Source organism: Oncorhynchus tshawytscha, linkage group LG02, assembly GCF_018296145.1.
Source record: "Oncorhynchus tshawytscha isolate Ot180627B linkage group LG02, Otsh_v2.0, whole genome shotgun sequence".
Classification (NCBI taxonomy): Eukaryota; Metazoa; Chordata; class Actinopteri; order Salmoniformes; family Salmonidae; genus Oncorhynchus; species Oncorhynchus tshawytscha.
The window spans coordinates 28,767,769-28,788,727 of record NC_056430.1 but is presented as its reverse complement, the minus strand read 5'-3'; the positions used below and the strand labels follow the sequence as shown (position 1 = coordinate 28,788,727).

General features: G+C 45.6%; 1 protein-coding gene across 1 annotated transcript; it reads right to left on the bottom strand.

The window, feature by feature from the left end:
• Nucleotides 1-213: 213 nt before the first annotated feature.
• LOC112215674 (taste receptor type 1 member 3) lies at nt 214-10,397 on the bottom strand. The gene is made up of 8 exons (XM_024374911.1): nt 10,195-10,397; nt 9,682-9,982; nt 9,073-9,429; nt 8,234-8,656; nt 7,917-8,120; nt 7,656-7,776; nt 7,000-7,370; nt 214-1,546 (listed from the first exon to the last, which is right to left on the bottom strand). Exons 1-8 carry the CDS (start codon nt 10,395-10,397, stop codon nt 914-916), a joined length of 2,613 nt encoding a protein of 870 aa, XP_024230679.1. The 3' UTR covers nt 214-913.
• Nucleotides 10,398-20,959: the final 10,562 nt, after the last annotated feature.

The following is a 20,959-nucleotide window of genomic DNA, read 5'->3' as shown; positions in this document are numbered from 1 at the left end:
TTGGACCACCCCTCCCCCAGTAACTTACGATCTGACCCTTAGCAAGTTCGTATCTGAGAGTAAATAGAACCTAATATATTGCTAAAAGTCCCCTTGTTCTTGAGAGATTGACATGGTTATCAAAACGGCACGCCAGGGTAAGCCTACACAAAACACAGCCCTTATTTTAAGTGATTCAAAATTCCCTATGGGAAAAATGAATGGTGGAAAATTGATTGGATACCATTTCCCTGTTTGATCTCTAGGTTTTATGGGTATTATGACACCTCCACTGTGGGGCTCTATGGAGATTGCTCATACCTGGTATGCAAACATGCATGGCTTGAGAGATGCGCTCACCGTTCTAGCATGTGTAGCTAACTAGCTAGTTTAAATACCAACAGTACTGCTACATAATCATAACATTTGATAAACACTTCATTTAGCCTTCATCATCTTCAATATCTGGTCTGGTTGTCTGGTACACGCAGTAGAGGTAGGCAGAAAGATATAGAAAGGTACATCACAATCACCAAAGGAAATGGAGCTACATAACTAGTATATTTACATCAATCATCAACATCAATGGTCAGCTGATAGCCCATCCTCTTTTCCCGATGTCAATCATATCTTTAGGAGGCACTGTTACTAGCTTCCTTACAGTTTGTGATGATGAGTGTGTTGTTGCAGAAATAAATAGGCCTATGCAAGAACAAAAAATTGTTAGAGATATTTGGTATGTTATTTATTTTTCATTTTGAGCACCCCCTGAAAGGTCTGTGCATGGCCCTGCTCCTTTACAGTGCGTTTACTCACAATTTCTGCAAAGATAAATAACCGAAATCATTCAATCAAACTAGTATACATGCACATGAAATGTATAACATGCTAAATTAAATTGTATATATTATTGAAACATTAAACATAATACATTTCACTGTCCCTGTGCCTCCCCTGATACCTGTCCCTTCCCTGATACTTGTCCCTCCCCCGCAGGTCCCTGGTCCTGTTCCTCTTGAGTTCCTGGAGCTCCCTCGAGGAATGTACGGAAATGCTCTGCTGTGTTGAGCTCAGGTTTCTTCAGCAGCAGGTGACATTTTGGCAGATAGTAGGCTGCCATCAGCCCCATGTTACTGAGCAAACTGACAGATACATGGACAATGGAGCGTTCCTTGTCATTCAGACCAGTGTAGATGGGGATGAAGACCACCCAAACCACACAGTAGGTCAGGGTGGAGAAGGTGATATCTCTGGCCAGGTTGTATTGTCGAATGGGCTTCACAGCCATGAAGGTGCACATGAAGGATATGAGGGCGAGGAGCCCATTGAAGCCCTGCATCAGGCCAAGACATAAGATGGGCTCCACAGGGCATCGTAGGAACTTTCTCACAAAGGTCACCTTTATCTTGGCCAGGTACTGGGATAAAGAGGGCCCCTCCTGGACATAATAGCCACAGATCCCTGCCTGCACACCACAGCAGGCCAGTACCAGCAGCCAGCCTCCAGGGCCTCTCAGTGTATCCAGATGAGACGGAGCCTTCTCAGGGAACTCGGTCACATACACAATCTGTCAAAAGAGGGAGGAGGATGGACAATTAGCTAATCTTTGATTCAAGATACTCTGGGTCTTCCTCACTCATATTCATTCAAATGTCTCCTGGACTGTTGGCTTTCTTTTACATCAAAGAAAACCTCTTTACACTTTACTGTATATAGAAAAGTATGTTTTAGTGGATTTGGCTATTTCAGTCACACCCATTGCTGACAGGTGTATAAAATCGAGCACACAGCCATGCAACCTCCATAGACAAACATTGGCAGTAGAATGATCTTACTGCATAGCTCAGTGACTTTCAACGTGGCACCGTTATAGGATGCCACCTTTCCAACAAGTCAGTTCCTCAAATGTCTGCCATACTAGAGCTGCCCCGGTCAACTGTAAGTGCTGTTATTGTGAAGTGGAAACTTCTAGGAGCAACAAAGGCACAGCCATAAAGTTGTAGGCCACACAAGTTCATCGAGCAGGCCCGCCGAGTGCTGAAGCACGTAAAAATAGTCTGTTCTCGGTTGCAAAACACACTACCAAACTGCCTCTGGAACTGCATCTGGAGTTCCAAACTGCCTCTGGAACTGCATCTGGAGTTCCAAACTGCCTCTGGAAGCAACATCAGCACAAGAACTGTTAGTCGGGAGTTTCATGAAATGTTTTCATGGCCAAACAGCCGCACACAAGCCTAAAATCATCATGCACATTGCCAAACGTCGGGTGGAGTGGTGTAAAGCTCGCCACCATTGGACTCTGGAGCAGTGGAAACGCATTTTCTGGAGTGATGAATCACACTTCACCATCTGGCAGTCCGACGGACGAATCTGGGTTTCGCGGATGCCAGGAGAACGCTACCTGCCTGAATGCATAGTGCCAACTGTACAGTTTGGTGGAGGAAGAATAATGATCCCGGGCTGTTTTTCATTGTTCGGCCTAGGCCCCTTAGTTCTGGTGAAGGGAAATCTTAATGCTACAGCATACAATTTTTATTTAACCAGGTAGGCTAGCTGAGAACAAGTTTTCATTTACAACTGCGACCTGGCCAAGATAAAGCAAATTAGTGCTACACAAACAACAACACAGAGTTACACATGGAATAAACAAACATACAGTCAATAATACAATAGAAAAAAAAGTATATGTACAGTGTGTGCAAATGAGGTAAGATAAGGGAGGTAAGGCAATAAATAGGACATAGTGGCGAAATAATTTAAATGTACCAATTAAACACTGGAGTGATAGATGTGCAGAAGATGAATGTGCAAAAAGAGATACTGGGGTGCAAATGAGAGAAAACAAAAGAACAGTATGGGGATGAGGTAGATGGATGGCCTATTTACAGGTGCAGTGATCTGTGAGCTGCTCTGACAGCTGGTGCTTAAAGTGTTGTGGCAGTATCCGAATTCTTTAGGTAACATTGATAAATAAGATGTTTTATCAATTTTCTTAAGTATGCTTATGTGGGAAAAGTTTAGCAAACTGAATGATAATTTATAGCTAATGCTGTCTGGCTATAGGATACTCCTTTTTCTGGTAAAAGGTTCTTTGTGTAATGTTCCTAAGATCTGTTATTTGTCGTGTGAGTTTTGATGGGTGTGTCTTGGCTATAAATGATACTAAGGACTGTTTTGTAAGCACTCTCAAATAATTAATTTATGGACACTGAATTGATCTGAGAGTCACAGGGCTATGATGAAGCTCATATAATTAAAGATGGACTTTATGATAACTCTGACTTGTGTGTGGTTTGCTCTCTCATGATTTGGTAATACAGGAAATTTCCACTACAAAAGTTAGTGAGGGAGATATGAGCTTCCAGCTTCAATGATTTTTGCAATTTGTTCCAGTCATTGGCAGCAAAGAACTGGAAGGAAAGGCTGCCAAAGGAGGAATTTGCTTTAGGGGTGACCAGTGAGATATACCTGCTGGAGCACGTGCTATGGGTGGGTGCTGCTATGGTGACCAGTGAGCTGAGATAAGGCGGGGCTGTACCTGGCAAAGACTTATAGATGACCTGGAGCCAGTGGATTTGGCAACAAATATGAAGCGAGGGCCAGCTAACGAGAGCATACAGGTCACAGTGGTGGGTAGTATATGGGGCTTTGGTGGCAAAACGGATTGCACTGTGATAGACTGCATCCAATTTGCTGAGTAGAGTGTTGGAGGGTATTTTGTAAATGACATTGCCGAAGTCAAGGATCGGCAGGATAGTCAGTTTTACGAGGGTATGTTTGGCAGCATGAGTGAAGGATGATTTTTTTTGCGAAATAGAAAGCCGATTCTAGATTTAATTTTGGATTGGAGATGCTTAATGTGAGTCTGGAAGGAGAGTTTACAGTCTAACCAGACACCTAAGTATTTGTACTTGTCCACATATTCTAAGTCAGAACCGTCCAGAGTAGTGACGCTGGACAGGCGGGCTGGTGCGGGCAGCGATTGGTTGAAGAGCATGTATTTAGTTTTACTTGCATTTAAGAGCAGTTGGAGTCCACAGAAGGAGTTGTATGGCATTGAAGCTCATCTGGAGGGTAGTTAACAGTGTCCAAAGGAGGTCCAGAAGTATACTAAATGGTGTTGTCTGCGTAGGGGTGGATCAGAGACACCAGCAGCAAGAGCGACATCATTGATCTATACAGAGAAAATAGTTGGCTCAAGAATTGAACACTGTGGCACCCCCATAGAGAATGCCAGAGGTCGGAACAACATGCCCTCCGATTTGACACACTGAACTCTGTCTGCGAAGTAATTGGTGAACCATACGAGGCAGTCATTTGAGAAACCAAAGCTGTTGAGTCTGCCGATAAGAATATGATGATTAACAGAGTCGAAAGCCTTGGCCAGGTTGATGAATACAGCTGCACAGTATTGTCTCTTATCGCTGGCGGTTATAATATTGTTTAGGACCTTGAGCTTGGCTAAGGTGCACCCATGACCAGCTCGGAAACCAGATTGCATTGCGTAGAAGGTATGGTGGGATTCAAAATGGTCGATGATCTGTTTGTTAACTTGGCTTTTGAAGACCTTAGAAAGGCAGGGTAGGATAGATATAGGTCTGTAGCAGTTTGGGTGTAGAGTGTCTCCCCCTTTGAAGAGGGGGATGACTGCGGCAGCTCTCCAATCTTTGGAGATCTCAGACGATACGAAAGAGAGGTTGAATAGGCTAGTAGTAGGGGTTGCAATAATTTCAGCCGATCATTCTAGAAAGAGAGGGTCCAGATTGTCTAGCCCAGCTGATTTGTAGGGATCCAGATTTTGCAGCTCTTTCAGAACATCAGCTGTCTGGATTTGGGTGAAGGAGAAGCGGGGGGGAATTGGGCAAGTTGCTGCAGGGGGTGCTGAGATGTTGGTCGGGGAAGGGGTATCCAGGTGGAAAGCATGGCCAGCCGTAGAAAAATAATTGTTGAAATTATAGATTATCGTAGATTTATCGGTGGTGACAGTGTTTCCTAGCCTCAGTGCAGTGGGCAGCAAGGAGGAAGTGCTCTTATTCTCCATGGACTTTACAGTGCCCAAAAACCTTTTGGAGTTGGTGCTACAGGATACAAATTTCTGTTTGAAAATGCTAGCCTTAGCTTTCCTAACTGACTGAGTATATTGGTTCCTGACTTTTCAGTTCCCTGGGGGCTATTCAATGCTAATGCCTTACACCACAGGATGTTTTTGTGCTGGTCAAGGGCAGTCAGGTCTGGAGTGAACCACGGGCTATATCTGTTCCTGGATCTACATTTTTTGAATTGGGCATGCATATTTAAGATTGTGAGGAAAGCACTTTTAAAGAGTAACCAGGCATCTTCTACTGACGAAATGAGGTCAATATCCTTCCAGGATACCCGGGCCAGGTCAATTAGAAAGGCCTGCTCGCTGAAGTGTTTTAGGGAGCGTTTGACAGTGGGGTGGGGTGGTCGTTTGACCGCAAACCCATTACGGATGCAAGCAATGAGGCAGTGATCGCTGAGATCCTGGTTGAAGAGAGCAGAGGTATATTTGGAGGGCAGGTTGGTTAGGATGATATCTATGAGGGTGCCAGTGTTTACAGATTTGGGGTTGTACCTGGTAGGTTCATTGATAATTTGTGTGAGATTGAGGGCATCAAGCTTAGATTGTAGGATGACCGGGATGTTATGCATGTCCCAGTTTAGGTCACCTAACAGCACAAGCTCTGAAGATAGATGGGGGGGCAATCAATTCACATATGCTGTCCAGGGACAGCTGGGGGCAGAACGTGGTCTATAGCAAGCAGCAACTGTGGGATATTTGTTTCTGGAAAGGTGGATTTTTAAAGTAGAAACTCAAATTGTTTGGGCACAGACCTGGATAGTATGACAAACTCTGTAGGCTATATCTGAGGTAGATTGCAACTCCGCCCCCTTTGGCAGTTCTATCTTGTCGGAAAATGTTATAGTTAGGGATGGAAATTTCAGTTTTTTTTTGTGGCCTTCCTAAACCAGGATTCAGACACGGCTAGGACATCCGGGTTGGCAGAGTGCGCTAAAGCAGTGAATAAAACAAACTTATGGAGGAGGCTTCTAATGTTAACATGCATGAAACCAAGGCTTTTACGGTTACAGAAGTCAACAAATGAGAGCGCCTGGGGAATGGGAGTGGAGCTAGGCACTGCAGGGCCTGGATTAACCTCTACATTACCAGAGGAGCAGAGGAGGAGTATGATAAGGGTACGGCTAAGGGCTATAAGAACTGGTCGTCTAGTACGTTCGGAACAGAGAGTAAAAGGAGCAGGTTTCTGGGCACTGTAGAATAGTGCATAATGTATAGACAATGGTATGGTAGGATGTGAATACAGTGAAGGTAAACCTAGGCATTGAGTGACGATGAGAGAGGTATTGTTTCTAGAGACATCAATTAAACCAGGTGAGGTCACCGCATGTGTGGGAGTTAGGACAAGAGGGTTAGCTGAGGCATATTATGCAGGGCTAGAGGCTCTACAGTGAAATAAGACAATAATTACTAACCAAAACAGCAATGGACCAGGCATATTGACATTAGGGAGAGGCATGCGTAGCCAAGTGATCACAGGGTCCAATGAGTAGCTGGACGGGCCCCCGTGCACGAAGCAAGGTCCATACAGAAATGGTTTGTTGAGATCGGTGTGGGAGAAATTGACTGGCCTGCACAAAGCCCTGACCTCAACCACATCAAACACCTTTGGGATGAATTGGAACCCCGACAGCGAGCCAGGCCTAATCGCCCAATGTCAGTGCCCAACTTCACTAATGCTCTTTGGCTGAATGGAAGCAAGTCCCCGCAGCAATGTTCCAACATCTAGTAGAAAGCCTTACCAGAAGAGTGGAGGCTGTTATAGAAGCAAAGGGGGGACCAATTCCGTATTAATGCCCATGATTTTGGAAGGAGATGTTCGACGGTGCAGATGTCCACATACTTTTGGTCATATAGTGTAGATGTATAATATCTCAATGATTCATGTTTGTCTGGTGTTCTACAGGTCTAGGCTTTACCTGCAGTGAGAAGGCTAAGATGGTGGACAAGGTGACCGTGTGGAAGATGGAGCTGAGGGGAAGCTGCAGACGACACACCATGTCCCCTGGCCGGACCAGGAACAGCAGCAGGCAGGCACAGCCCCCCATCATGCTGAGTAAGGACACACCACCCAGGGGCCCCCCAGAGGCCCTCACCAGCGGAGAACCCCGGTGCTGCAGGAACAGGACCCCCACAGCCCCCTGACAGGCCAGCAGCACCAGCATGGCTAGCAGCAGCCCCAAGGACTCAGGCTGGCCCCAGGTTAGGAAGTCAAAGGTAGGCTCGGTGCAGTTGGTGCTACGTACCAGGGACCACTGGCCCTCTAGACACTGGGTACACTGGATGTCCACTGGAGTCAGAGAGGGAGCAGAGACATGTAATTAGAATTATAGAACCTGATAAAAGTAGAAAGTCTTAAGGCCAGTTTTATAACGCCACCACTCACACCTTTCAGTTTTGTAGATGTATTATTTTTACGTAGCATTTTTTTATGCAACGTTTGTCAGCATGTGAGAAAAGTGTCAAGCTGATGTCCATGTCGCTAGAGAAAAATATCAAATAAATCTACAAAACATAATCTCAAGAGTTATCGAGTTTTAATGCATAGATTGATGGAAGTCTGTGAATCACCCACTTCTGCCATTCTGGAAGGTGCCCGGTAAACAGTCAATACAGTCAAAGCAGCAGGAATGGAAGCCTTTCACTCTGCGCACCTGGCCAGGGCCACACTCAGAGGAACAGGTAGACTCAGGGGCCTGCAGCAGAGGTGGTGTCAGAGAGAACCACTTTGCAGAGCGTAGCTGGCACATTGAAATGTTTAGTCCCAGAGGGGAAAATGTGAAAAGCTGATAAAGTGCAACATAACGTTTGATGAGGAGATGCGGGTGGAAATTACCTTAGCACATACTGTATGCCATTGGATGAGGGTGTTATTGATTGACAGGTTCTCATAGAAGGTGCCGACATCTTTGAAACTCAGACTGTTGTTTCCCCAGACCCACTGTAGTACGTTGTAGCCAATGTTTGGGTTTCCATTACTGTCAAACTCAAAATGACTTCCATTTAGACTGAAGTTAACCTCCTTGAGCACCTCCAACAGCTGCCGGGTGTCAATCAATGTGTTATTTATCTTTTTTAATTGCATGTATAAAGTACCTTTCACAGCTTCACTTAATCGATGTTTGGAGAGAAAAAAACTGAGAGAGAATGTACCTGCCAGGGGTAGAGTTTGCTTTTAGTGTCCCTCAGGCAGCTCTTAGCATTGCACCTGAGCATGGTGTGCAGTGCGTGTGCAACACTGTAGATGGCAGCATAGACCCTGAAAGCTGACCTCTGCAGTATGGGCTTTGTCACTAGACTTATGTTGTCTAGGGACAGGTTCCAGCAGTCTGTGCATGGGTTCATACTATGGGTTGGCTCTGTATCTGGACCTGGTGAGGGCTGCCTGGCCCTCTCCTCTCTGATCCTGGAGAAGAGTTCCCTGGTGTAGGGTGTGAGCAGGCCCAGGATCTGGCTGTGGACTGTGAAGGCAATGATAGTGCCCACAGTGTGGATGTTTGGGAGAGTTGACAAGTCACTGTTCAGGGCCCACGCATCGCTGGCCACCCAGACCCCTGTCAGATTCCTCCTGATTACCTGATCACAAACAGCATGTTGGGATCTTACGTTGCCCCAGTTCTTACAGACAAATGTATCATTCAGAGGAGGCTGGTGGGAGAAGCTATAGGAGGACGGCTCATTGCAATGGCTGGAATGCAATGAATGGAACGGTATCAAACACAACAAACATCTGGAAACCACATTTAACTCTGTTCCATTTATTCCATTCCAGCAATTACAATGAGTCTGTCCTCCTATAGCTCCTCCCACCAGCCTCCACTGGTATTAGTGTATACCTCTAATCTGAATTTAGATGCTATAAATGAATAGCATTACTGTACTTAAAAGCAGTCAAACCAACGGCTGCATAAAGCTTTTTGAAAAGCTTCTGAGAAACCTTTTACAACTTTGTCAAATTCTCTAGACCTCTCTAGACTTGCTGTCTTACTGACCTCAGTAAAGAAGGCTCTGGCGGGCTGGGAGAGAGAGAACACCACCACCACACCCACTTTGCTCTCTATGATGCGGTCCAGCATCTCTCTGACCACAGGCTGTGGGTCTCTATAGATGGGGATTAACCCCTCGTACGCCACACAGATGGAGCTCTCTGCTGCCAGGGTAGAAAACTGGCGCTGGCCCTGACGTCCATACTCATCCTCACTGCCCACGACAGCTACCCAGTTCCACTGGAACCTGTTCATCAGACGCACCATGGCCTCCACCTGCCTCTTGTCACTGGGCACTGTGCGCAGGAACGATGGGTACAGACTCTTGTCACTGAACTTGTCACTGGTGGCACTGTAGCTGATCTACAGGGGGCACATGGTAATGAAACAGATGAAACAACAGTAGATTAAAAACAAACGGTTATGTCTATACTCATTGCAGTTGTATCTCATATGTTCATCTTAGTTTCACCACAGCACACAGTTCAATCGAAAGGACATTTAAGGGATTGTTGTAGAGGGGAAAAGCTGTATTCTTCATTTTTTTATCGCCTTGTTTTTTGAGGATGTTAGTTTGCATTGATAGACAACTTTCCAACATGTGACCAAACAAACCTGTGGCATGAGGAAGAATCCCAGTAGTTTTCCTATGACTGAGACCATCTCTGAGGTGGAAGGGCCGATAACAGCCACCACACGGGTCACGTAGTCCGTGTAGTTACACATGATGGCCAGCTCCCGGCTGGAGCCCTCTGTGAGGAAGAAGAGGGTGGGCTTCACGATGACGGCAGACTGCTTGCAGGTGTCGAAAATCTCATAGCCCAGCCTGATGCCAGGGAGTAGGGTGGAGTTGGCGTTGATCTCATCCACTGTGTACTTCATCACCAGGGCCATACCCAAACCAAACGTATTAATACTGCCATGCCAAACACAGGACAGGGACGGGCTGTTATAGTGCTCTCCATGATCAGATGATTCAAACATATTAGAAGCAAGCAATAATTAGAATGAAACATGTGGAATCTCCAAATACGATTACAGTATAAAGGCACTAGACATAGAGCAAACGTCATATTCAGACAAAAGTACATTAATCATTCATTATAAGGGGGTCTTGTGTTACTGTACCTGTCACAGCTAATGCTGTCCGGCTCTACTCTCTGGCTCAAGTTGCTGGTGAGATCATTGATGGGGAAGAGCCCCCCGAGGAGGATGTCTCCCGAGGAGTTGAACAGAGTTGTAGTGATGTTCTGGAACCATGGTGGAGAGCTCTGACTACACCCTGCTCCAAACAGCCAGCATAGAACCAGCAGTCTCAATGGCACTGCCATGCTGCTGAGGGCAGGAAGAGACATGTTGAGAGGACATGGCAAACATCAGAGAGTAAAAAAGGCATCAACAAATGAGAGTTTAAAGAGATGCATTGATAGAGAAATAAAGGGTAAAAGGGAGAGAGATAAAGAAGAGACAGAGTCAGCAGCTGATGCTGTGAGAGATTGGAGATAATTATTGCCAACCAGTTACAGAGTGATATAGAGGCTCACCTGTATGTGTACTTTCACAGCCCAGCGAGTCAATGGGGAGAACTGTTCTATCAGTCTGTCTGCACCTCCTGTGTCTCCTGTATTGTGATGAGTGGTGAACTGAATACCTGGGGTCAGGCTGTCCTGTGCCAGACTACAGGTCTCATCACAGGTGTGCAGTTGCTGTCAGCATGACTCCGGAGGTGCATTTGCATTTAAATTGATGGTGCATGTGAAGATGTTTGAAATGAGACACCAATATATGAAAATCACCAGGTGACAGGTTCTTGTCCCACACTTCCTGAGCATTTTATTGATATTTGCTTGTGGTTGGCTGATCAGGCCTCGTCAGTGTACTGCATTGTTGGGGGTTAGAAGATATCAGCACTTTAATACCACAAACCTGATTTGCACCAATTTTAAAAGACAGTAAAACCTCGCTGGTGACCATGTGTGTGTTTGATGAGTCCCTCGTATCTCCATTTCATAGATTTATAATATTTAGGAAAATCAGATGTCAGGTGGCAAATCAACCTGTTCTTTTCTGCTGCCGGGGTCATTTCATGTTCTCATGTGTATCTGAACTATTGCGGTTCAGGCAGGCAGAAATACAGCCGGTATGACGAGTTTCACATATGATGAAACAGCTCAGATACACATGAAAACGTGAAATGACCCCGGGAATCGATAGAGCATCGCTCAGAGATGCACCAAAATGATGTAACATTCAAAATGGGTGAACCTTTTCTTTAAGTTTGAGTTGAAGTTGCAGTTGAAGTGTGACAGCTGAGCGTTTCTATTTTCTCTCTTTATGATTTTTGCATATTTGTATTAAGCCCGTATTAAGGTTTGTGTTTGGACACTAGTTAAAACAGGCACTGTAGTCTTTCCTCTATCTTGTCTGAGATCTTGACGTGAGCAGGTCGGCACATTGTGATGAAACTTGTTGTCAGGTTGTTGTCAGGGTGTCTACTTTCCACCCACATCCTCCCTTTTTACCTTCAGTTCATGACATCAGGTGCTCTAACACAGAGACAAGCGTTTTACATTTCTGCTTGTTTGCACGTGTACACTACTGTGAGGTGGCTTTTATTGTGTGTGGATCTGTGCACAACAGGAGGTTGGTGGCATCTTAATTGGGGAGGACGAGTTCATTGAATTGGCTGGAGCGGAATTAGTGCTCCGTTCCAGCCATTATTGTGAGCCATCCTCCTCTCAGCAGCCTCCACTGCTGTGCATATTGTTGATGTATTTTAGCAAGATGTTGTGCGGGCAGTAGACTCAGATAAACATCTTGTTTGTGAATGGCATTTTTTTTGTTTCTTCAGTTCTTCGGTAGCCTAAGCCATGAATCCACCCACAACCTTCCTAAAACTTTCCAGTGATAAGGTTCAAGGACACACACACACACACACACACACACATTTTCAGATGAAAGACAGATCTACTGTATATATTTTAGCACAACACGGCATACCATTTCACCACTAGGTGTCAGGTGTGGGTTTATAACACAATGATACACCACAAAAAAACAGGAAGAATGCCTGATTTGCACTGTTTTTATAAGACAGTAAAACCTCACCGATGGCTTTGTGTGTGTTTGATGTGTCCCTGTGGTATCTCCATTTCATAGACTGGTCACACTTCATTTGGATTGTCTGGATTTTCCATATGTAGATGCTCTACTGATCAACCAATTATCTGTTTACTATCAACAAACTGTCGGTTGACAAGCAACCGCTTGCTAAGTTTACGTTTATGGTTAGGGTTAGGTTTAGAATGAGGGTAAGGTTAAGTTTACGTTTATGGTTAGGGTTAGGTTTAGAATGAGGGTAAGGTTAAGTTTAGGATTAGGGTTAGGGTAAGGGTTAAGTTTAGGGTTAGGATAAGGGTTAAGTTTAGGGTTAGGATAAGGGTTAAGGTTAGGGTTAGGGTTAGTAAATAGATAGTTGAAATTTTACTGATAGTCTGTAGAGCATCTACAGATGGACTATCCGTATAAAATGTTATCCATAGACCTATAATTTTTAGGAAAATCAGGTGTCAGGTGGCAAATCAACAGAAGCCTATTCGTCTCTTTCCTGTCCTTTTCTGCTGCCGATACCACTCTGTTAGCACAAGCTGTTCAACATTTGCCAAAATCAATATTAGCATACTATATCTACTTCTACCATTATAATCTTAAAGTTAAGTTGAAGTTGGAGTTGAAGTGTGATAGTTGGGTTTGTTTTCTCTCTCTATGACTTTTGCATATTTCTATTAAGCCCCAGATACTAGTTTTACCAATGTTTTGCATTCACCTTTGCATGTCATTTTGTCTATTTTCATCTAGGCAGAACATCACATTTCCAGCTTCCTCCAGGTACTTTGCATGAAACAATAAACAACTTTTAAACTTATAGGGGCAATCTGTAGTTGCTACAATACTTTTTTGAATTATGAATTCATGTTATGTACCCATTGATTCTTGAAGAATATAACTTATAAATGCCCCATGATCTTATTTGAACTGTCGTCCCCCTTCAGACCCCAACATATAAGCGTGTTTTACTCCAATGTTTGTAAATAAAGTAGATGTAAACAAACACTGTATAGCCTCAACACATGTTAGAACTATGATTTTGATATCATGGATGGTCGGTCCTTGTATCCATAGCTCTGTCTATGAATTTGCGTGTGGTTACATTTATCCAGCCACATCCCTCAGTTTTTTCCTGAAACAGTGGCAGGGACACTTTGTTATTTCAACTGCTGATTGCCCCTGTAACACCCTTCTTTGAAACATTTTACTCACTGTAATGATCAATGTGATAACTACACCCTTTACTGTATATAATCAGGCTATGCTTAAATGTACTTATTCACAGCTCTTTAATTGGGTGACAGATGATGTCTGACAGAAAATACATACATTGTTGGTGTGTGTTTGAATACTAGTTCAATCAGGTACTGTGGTCTTTCCTTTATCTTGTCCGAGATCTTGATGTGAGCAGATAAACACACACCAATGTCTGTGATGAAACACTTGATGTGAGCAGATAAACACACACCAATGTCTGTGATGAAACACTTGATGTGAGCAGATAAACACACACCAATGTCTGTGATGAAACACTTGATGTGAGCAGATAAACACACACCAATGTCTGTGATGAAACACTTGATGTGAGCAGATAAACACACACCAATGTCTGTGATGAAACACTTGATGTGAGCAGATAAACACACACCAATGTCTGTGATGAAACACTTGATGTGAGCAGATAAACACACACCAATGTCTGTGATGAAACACTTGATGTGAGCAGATAAACACACACCAATGTCTGTGATGAAACACTTGATGTGAGCAGATAAACACACACCAATGTCTGTGATGAAACACTTGATGTGAGCAGATAAACACACACCAATGTCTGTGATGAAACACTTGATGTGAGCAGATAAACACACACCAATGTCTGTGATGAAACACTTGATGTGAGCAGATAAACACACACCAATGTCTGTGATGAAACACTTGATGTGAGCAGATAAACACACACCAATGTCTGTGATGAAACACTTGATGTGAGCAGATAAACACACACCAATGTCTGTGATGAAACACTTGATGTGAGCAGATAAACACACACCAATGTTTGTGATGAAACACTTGATGTTTCACTTTAGTACAGTGTGTCTACTTTCCACCCAAGTTTACATTTTTTACAGCATACTATTTCCTTTTTAACATCAGTTTGTGATATAAAGTGAACGATAGTGAAAATGCTATACAATATATTTGAGGTGAGTTTTATGTGTGTGCATCTGTGCACATTCTTCCTGTGTTGCAGAAAGATGTTGTGCGGGCAGTAGACTCAGAAAAACATATTGTTTTTGAAAGGAAGCACGCACCCAGTCAGAAGAAAGACAGATCTATATATTTGAACACAGCATACCCGTTCACCACTAGGTGTCAGGTGTGGGTTTATAACACACTGACACACCACAAGAAACACTAAGAACTCTACATGGAGAGAATTTCCTGTAACAACTTTTGATGTGGACATTCTTTTTCACAAAGGTAGGATATTTATCTTATTCGTGGTGGTCAGCGCCCTGATGTGGGGAGAGAATCTGAGTTCATGTGGTGGAGGTGGAGGTTGTGGGGATTCCAGGGTTTCTGTCTGTGTGGGTAGTGTGTACACATGCAGGCTGTTTGGACAGTTGATAACAGAGGTGAGTGTACCTGCCTACTGGGAACCAATGGTTGTCTTTCCTCACTGTACAAGACTGGTTGTTCTGAACAAACATAATGGTCCTGCAAACGAAAACAACATGTTTTGATTAGTCTGTTGTTTTCCATTGGTCAATGTTACGACCTGCATAATAGGATTGCAGCTATTGGTTCATTGTAGACATGTTTTACAGATGCAGCAGAGATGACATTTGCATTGAACCTAAACATAGAGGAGTGGGTATACTCTAATCAGTGTGTTTTCACTTACATGAATAAGGTCTAAGGGCCCAGGGCTTGGTTTCTAATAAGCTAACATATGGAATTGTTTTAAGAAGGTCATTAGGATCATTTAGCTATTTTATTTAAAAAATTAGGACTCCTGTAAGTGTATAAAAAAAACATGATTTGATTAAATATTGAATTTGGCCATACTGCTATTAGCCCATAAAAGCTCATTGAATAACATATTCATACATGTCAGAACAGATCATCCAAAAATAAATCAAAGTGTCTGTCCTGTATCTGAGAGATACACGTATAAAATATCGACACCCTTTTTTGTCACTTTTTTGTACTTCCATATATACTTTTTAAACTGGTACCAGGCTACCTTCAGACGAGTCTTGTGAGGCTTGTGGGTGAAACAACCGACATGTACTTGTTCGTGAGAGTCTCACCTTACGATGGTGGGGTCATAAAAGTGTGAAGCCCAAACTGTTCGGACGCTACAGATGTTTTCATGAGGAGACCGATTCTCGGGATATCTCCAGATCAGACAAACATCTCTGTAGCTCTGACACTTTCCCCCGCTGATGGGGAAGGCCGGCATCGGAGGATGTGGTGGATTGAGATGCAGCCCATGCAAAAAATGACGATTTTGAAGAGGATTATTATTATTTTTTTATGCGGACACCAGTTAAGATTATTGTGCTAGTAGTGTGTGTGTGCGTGTGCGCGCGTGTGTGTGTGTGTTCAAAGCAGTGTTTACATAGCTGGCCTACAGAAACTATGGAACTACTGCTTTGCGAAGGCTGAGACTGTTGCAAAACTCTCTGACCGCTCCATTCAGTCCTCTGTGAGCTGAGAGAGAAACAGGCTTAGTGCCCACCCCCTTCACTCATCCCCACCTTCCCCCCTGGCCGCAGAATGGCTGGATCAGCCTCGTTCTAATCTCCATCGTTGGCCAGAGGAACAGTGGGCCTGTTGTCGACATGCTGGCCTCGTACCCCACAGGACCTGACAAATTATTAACCAGCCATAGCAGAGCAGGCAGAGCAGAGGACAGCCGGCCCAGCCCAGCCAGGAAGTGGAATACTAAAATGTGCTGCTGAACATGAGTTCATCTGTCTTGATCAGTGTCTGACACTGCATGGTGAAAGTGTGGGAAAGTGGGGATCCTGCTGTGCCAAAGCAGGGAGGCCAAGCAGCACCAACCCAGCTGTGCTGTAGAGTACACCATGCAGTTCACAACACACTGCTCATATTAATGACTACATCAACAACAGTAAATCAAACCAGCCCATCAGTATAGACCAGTCTGTCCTTGACAAAACAGCTTAAAATGACTTCCTTGCCTCTAAGGCTTACGACTGTGCATTTTACCTTGCCTCCAAGGGTTAAGCACACAATTCATCGTAGCGTCCTGCCCGCCTCCTTTTCAGTGGTCCAACCTGTTCTTCCGGACTTCAAAGTATGTGGGTGTGTGTGTGTGTGTGTGTGTGTGTTGGAGGTTGCATATTTATCATATATCATACAGCTGCAGTATATGAATATGTTATATGTAAATTAATGAAGCTAACTACAGTTGTAAGTTAGTTCCTCATGAATGCATACCCTTGCACGGACTATTGCATAGAGTTAGAAATATACCGCGACAGGTTGATGTTTTAACCTGTTGCTGAGCTGTAACCTCCATATCAGAGTTGACTGTTGTAATAACTTACCAAAACAGCAAATGAGAAAAGTAAGAGTAAACAACAGTGCCAATTAACCAAATCCTTAGAATCCACTTTATCTAATGTTGTTGCATCATGTCCATGACTTAGGACCAATCATGTCCTAGAGTGTCTAACCAGCAGGTTGCAGGTCAGGGAGAGGTTGCCCTTGGCACTTACTTCAGAACAGGGTTTGCAGTACAAGGGATATGGGATATGTGTGTGTGACTCCATCTCTGCCAGTGGCTTCTTCACCTTGTAGTCTAACACACTGGAGAAGAGGGTGAGTGAGTTTATTGACCCTTGTGGGTATGAGAGGCTGGGATACTGTAGCACTCTGCAATGGTAAGAAAGGAAGTGTGAGTGTCTAAAGAGATATCAGTGACAGAGTGAATGGAATGCCTGGGGAAGAGGCATGTGACAAAGTGTGAAGCTGGATGAGTGGGTATTGAATGTATGACAGTGTATGTGAGGATGAAAGAAAGGAGAGAGTGTATAAGATGGTGGAAAGGAGAGAGTGAAAGAGTGAGTGGGTTGAGAGGTCGCAGAGGGAGCAATGATTGATTGAGTTGCATGCCTGACTGTTGATACTGCATGTTGGCTGATGGTATCAGCAGCTGTGCAAACTTTGGGGACATTAGCAAAACTAGTGTTCCTTTTACTGTAGCTAGCTAATTCCTGTGACCTGCATGATGCAACACACTCCCTAACAGACTCCTTGCACAATAACACCCAGGACAGTAGACCTGTTTGCACCTGTTCTTCATTACATCAAATAGAACATGTGTTTTTCGAGAGGACATTTACATTTTCTGTCGACTTTGTTTTGACATGAAAATGATCTTTCTCATAAGTGGAGAAGGTCAGATAGTCAGAACTACTGTACAGCAGAAGTGACTCTATGGTCAAATGGATGTCATTCTCAGTGATCATTATTGGCATGTGTCTTTGTCTCTTCCCTCCTAGAGACTTCCTCATCCATCCAGACCTCATATAAATCAAATCAAATTGTATTTGTCACATGCGCCGAATACAACAAGTGTGGACCTTACCGGGAAATGCTTACTTACAAGCCCTTAACCAACAGTGCAGTTCAAGAAGAGTTAAGAAAATATTTACCAAATAAACTAAAGTAAAAAATAATAAAAAGTAACACAATAAAATAACAACGAGGCTATATACAGGGGATACCGGTACCGAGTCAGTGTGCAGGGGTACAGATTAGTTAGTTGAGGTAATTTGTACATGTAGGTAGGGGTGAAGTGACTTTGCATAGTCCAGTAGCACCAAACTGAGGTAGCCCTGTTGTGAGCAGCTGGAAAAACATCCCACAAGTGGGCGGCTGGTTCTGAACTGTACCAAATTGTTGTCGCCACAGGGAAATGGGGGAGTGGGGAGCGAGCGAGTCAGTGAGTGAGCTGTGGAATTTTACCACGTCAGCCTTACGTAAGAGGCTGAGAAGCCATGGTGAAGAGGCAGGGAGGTACACTAACAGTCAGGCAGCGAGAGAGAGACAGAGCAGAGGGATACAGGTTGACAGGCAGGGAGAGAGGTAAAGGAAGAGGCAAGAACTGATGAATGTTGAAAGGGATGAAGAGTGTTCTGTATGACCGCTCAATGTCAAAGCAGCTTTGAAAGTATAAGAGATGGTGTCTCTCTCAATAATTCACTTTTTTCTTTCTCTGTAAACCTTTCACCATTTTCCCTCTGTCCCTCCTTCCCTCTGTCCCTCCTTCCCTCTCTCCCTCCTTCCCTCTCTCCCTCCTTCCCTCTGTCCCTCCTTCCCTCTGTCCCTCCTTCCCTCTGTCCCTCCTTCCCTCTGTCCCTCCTTCCCTCTCTCCCTCCTTCCCTCTGTCCCTCCTTCCCTCTCTCCCTCCTTCCCTCTGTCCCTCCTTCCCTCTCTCCCTCCTTCCCTCTGTCCCTCCTTCCCTCTCTCCCTCCTTCCCTCTGTCCCTCCTTCCCTCTCTCCCTCCTTCCCTCTCTCCCTCCTTCCCTCTCTCCCTCCTTCCCTCTCTCCCTCCTTCCCTCTGTCCCTCCTTCCCTCTCTCCCTCCTTCCCTCTCCCCTCCTTCCCTCTCTCCCTCCTTCCCTCTGTCCCTCCTTCCCTCTGTCCCTCCTTCCCTCTCTCCCTCCTTCCTCTGTCCCTCCTTCCCTCTCTCCCTCCTTCCCTCTCTCCCTCCTTCCCTCTCTCCCTCCTTCCCTCTGTCCCTCCTTCCCTCTCTCCCTCCTTCCCTCTGTCCCTCCTTCCCTCTCTCCCTCCTTCCCTCTGTCCCTCCTTCCCTCTGTCCCTCCTTCCCTCTCTCCCTCCTTCCCTCTGTCCCTCCTTCCCTCTGTCCCTCCTTCCCTCTGTCCCTCCTTCCCTCTGTCCCTCCTTCCCTCTCTCCCTCCTTCCCTCTGTCCCTCCTTCCCTCTCTCCCTCCTTCCCTCTGTCCCTCCTTCCCTCTGTCCCTCCTTCCCTCTCTCCCTCCTTCCCTCTGTCCCTCCTTCCCTCTCCCTCCTTCCCTCTGTCCCTCCTTCCCTCTGTCCCTCCTTCCCTCTCTCCCTCCTTCCCTCTGTCCCTCCTTCCCTCTCTCCCTCCTTCCCTCTGTCCCTCCTTCCCTCTGTCCCTCCTTCCCTCTCTCCCTCCTTCCCTCTCTCCCTCCTTCCCTCTGTCCCTCCTTCCCTCTCTCCCTCCTTCCCTCTGTCCCTCCTTCCCTCTGTCCCTCCTTCCCTCTCTCCCTCCTTCCCTCTGTCCCTCCTTCCCTCTCTCCCTCCTTCCCTCTGTCCCTCCTTCCCTCTCTCCCTCCTTCCCTCTCTCCCTCCTTCCCTCTGTCCCTCCTTCCCTCTGTCCCTCCTTCCCTCTCTCCCTCCTTCCCTCTGTCCCTCCTTCCCTCTGTCCCTCCTTCCCTCTCTCCCCCTCCTTCCCTCTCTCCCTCCTCCCTCTGTCCCTCCTTCCCTCTGTCCCTCCTTCCCTCTCTCCCTCCTTCCCTCTCTCCCTCCTTCCCTCTGTCCCTCCTTCCTTCCCTCCTCCCTCCTCCTTCCCTCTCTCCCTCCTTCCCTCTCTCCCTCCTTCCCTCTGTCCCTCCTTCCCTCTCTCCCTCCTTCCCTCTGTCCCTCCTTCCCTCTCTCCCTCCTTCCCTCTGTCCCTCCTTCCCTCTCTCCCTCCTTCCCTCTGTCCCTCCTTCCCTCTCTCCCTCCTTCCCTCTGTCCCTCCTTCCCTCTCTCCCTCCTTCCCTCTGTCCCTCCTTCCCTCTCTCCCTCCTTCCCTCTCCCCTCCTTCCCTCTGTCCCTCCTTCCCTCTGTCCCTCCTTCCCTCTCTCCCTCCTTCCCTCTGTCCCTCCTTCCCTCTCTCCCTCCTTCCCTCTGTCCCTCCTTCCCTCTCTCCCTCCTTCCCTCTGTCCCTCCTTCCCTCTCTCCCTCCTTCCTCTCTCCCTCCTTCCCTCTGTCCCTCCTTCCCTCCCCCTCCTTCCCTCTCTCCCTCCTTCCCTCTCTCCCTCCTTCCCTCTGTCCTCTCTCGCATCCTCCTTTCCTGTTCTCGATCCACACGTGAGTCAGTGACAGTCTGTCACTCAGTGGGTGATTTTATGCTGGTTTATTAGAGCGAGGAGTGCCTTTCTCTCTGACTCAAGTAATTGCCTTCCTCTGAAGACAGACAGGATTTAGCATCTGCCGTGGAGAAAAAAGGAGGAGGGGTGTCTGTTTTTAGAAACAGCCCAACTGACACAGTCTGACCCTCAGGGTGTCTGTCTCTGTCATCTCCAGTGCAGGTTGGGATCTGCCAGAACCATAACCACACTCCCAGTTATTCCTGGGTAGTTCACCTAATGCTGCCCGCCCCGTAATGCACCGCAAAGCACAGTCATTTCCTCCTTCATACTTCCCACCTCCAACTCGTTATAAGGTAGATAGTTCATTGCAATTATTTCTTAATCACCAGGTGAGCATTTAGAAACAACACAGACATGCTTTATTAAGCTCTTTCTGATTAGTTAAATGTCAAGGCTCTATTTGGCCATAAAACTACTGTAGTCTTCTAAATGGGGTAGAATATAGGGTAGATTGTATCATGTATGTGCGATGCCCCCTTTGACACAACAGCCTCTCATCAATTTTGATGTTCGTTTTGACATGGAACACCATCATTCCGGAATCCAGTCACAGGTCACAGTATCCCTTGCTGCAGGACAGAGAAGCAGTGCCATTCTCTGCATTGACTCCTATCATTACCATTGT

Coding starts and splice junctions, on each gene's coding strand:
- LOC112215674 (XM_024374911.1), bottom strand. CDS start 10,397: ATGGCAGTGCCATTGAGACTGCTGGTTCTATGCTGGCTGTTTGGAGCA. Junction 8,657..9,072: donor CCAGAGCCTTCTTTACTGAG/GTCAGTAAGACA, acceptor GTTTGTGATCAG/GTAATCAGGAGGAATCTGAC. Junction 7,777..7,916: donor GGCATACAGTATGTGCTAAG/GTAATTTCCACC, acceptor CCTCTGCTGCAG/GCCCCTGAGTCTACCTGTTC.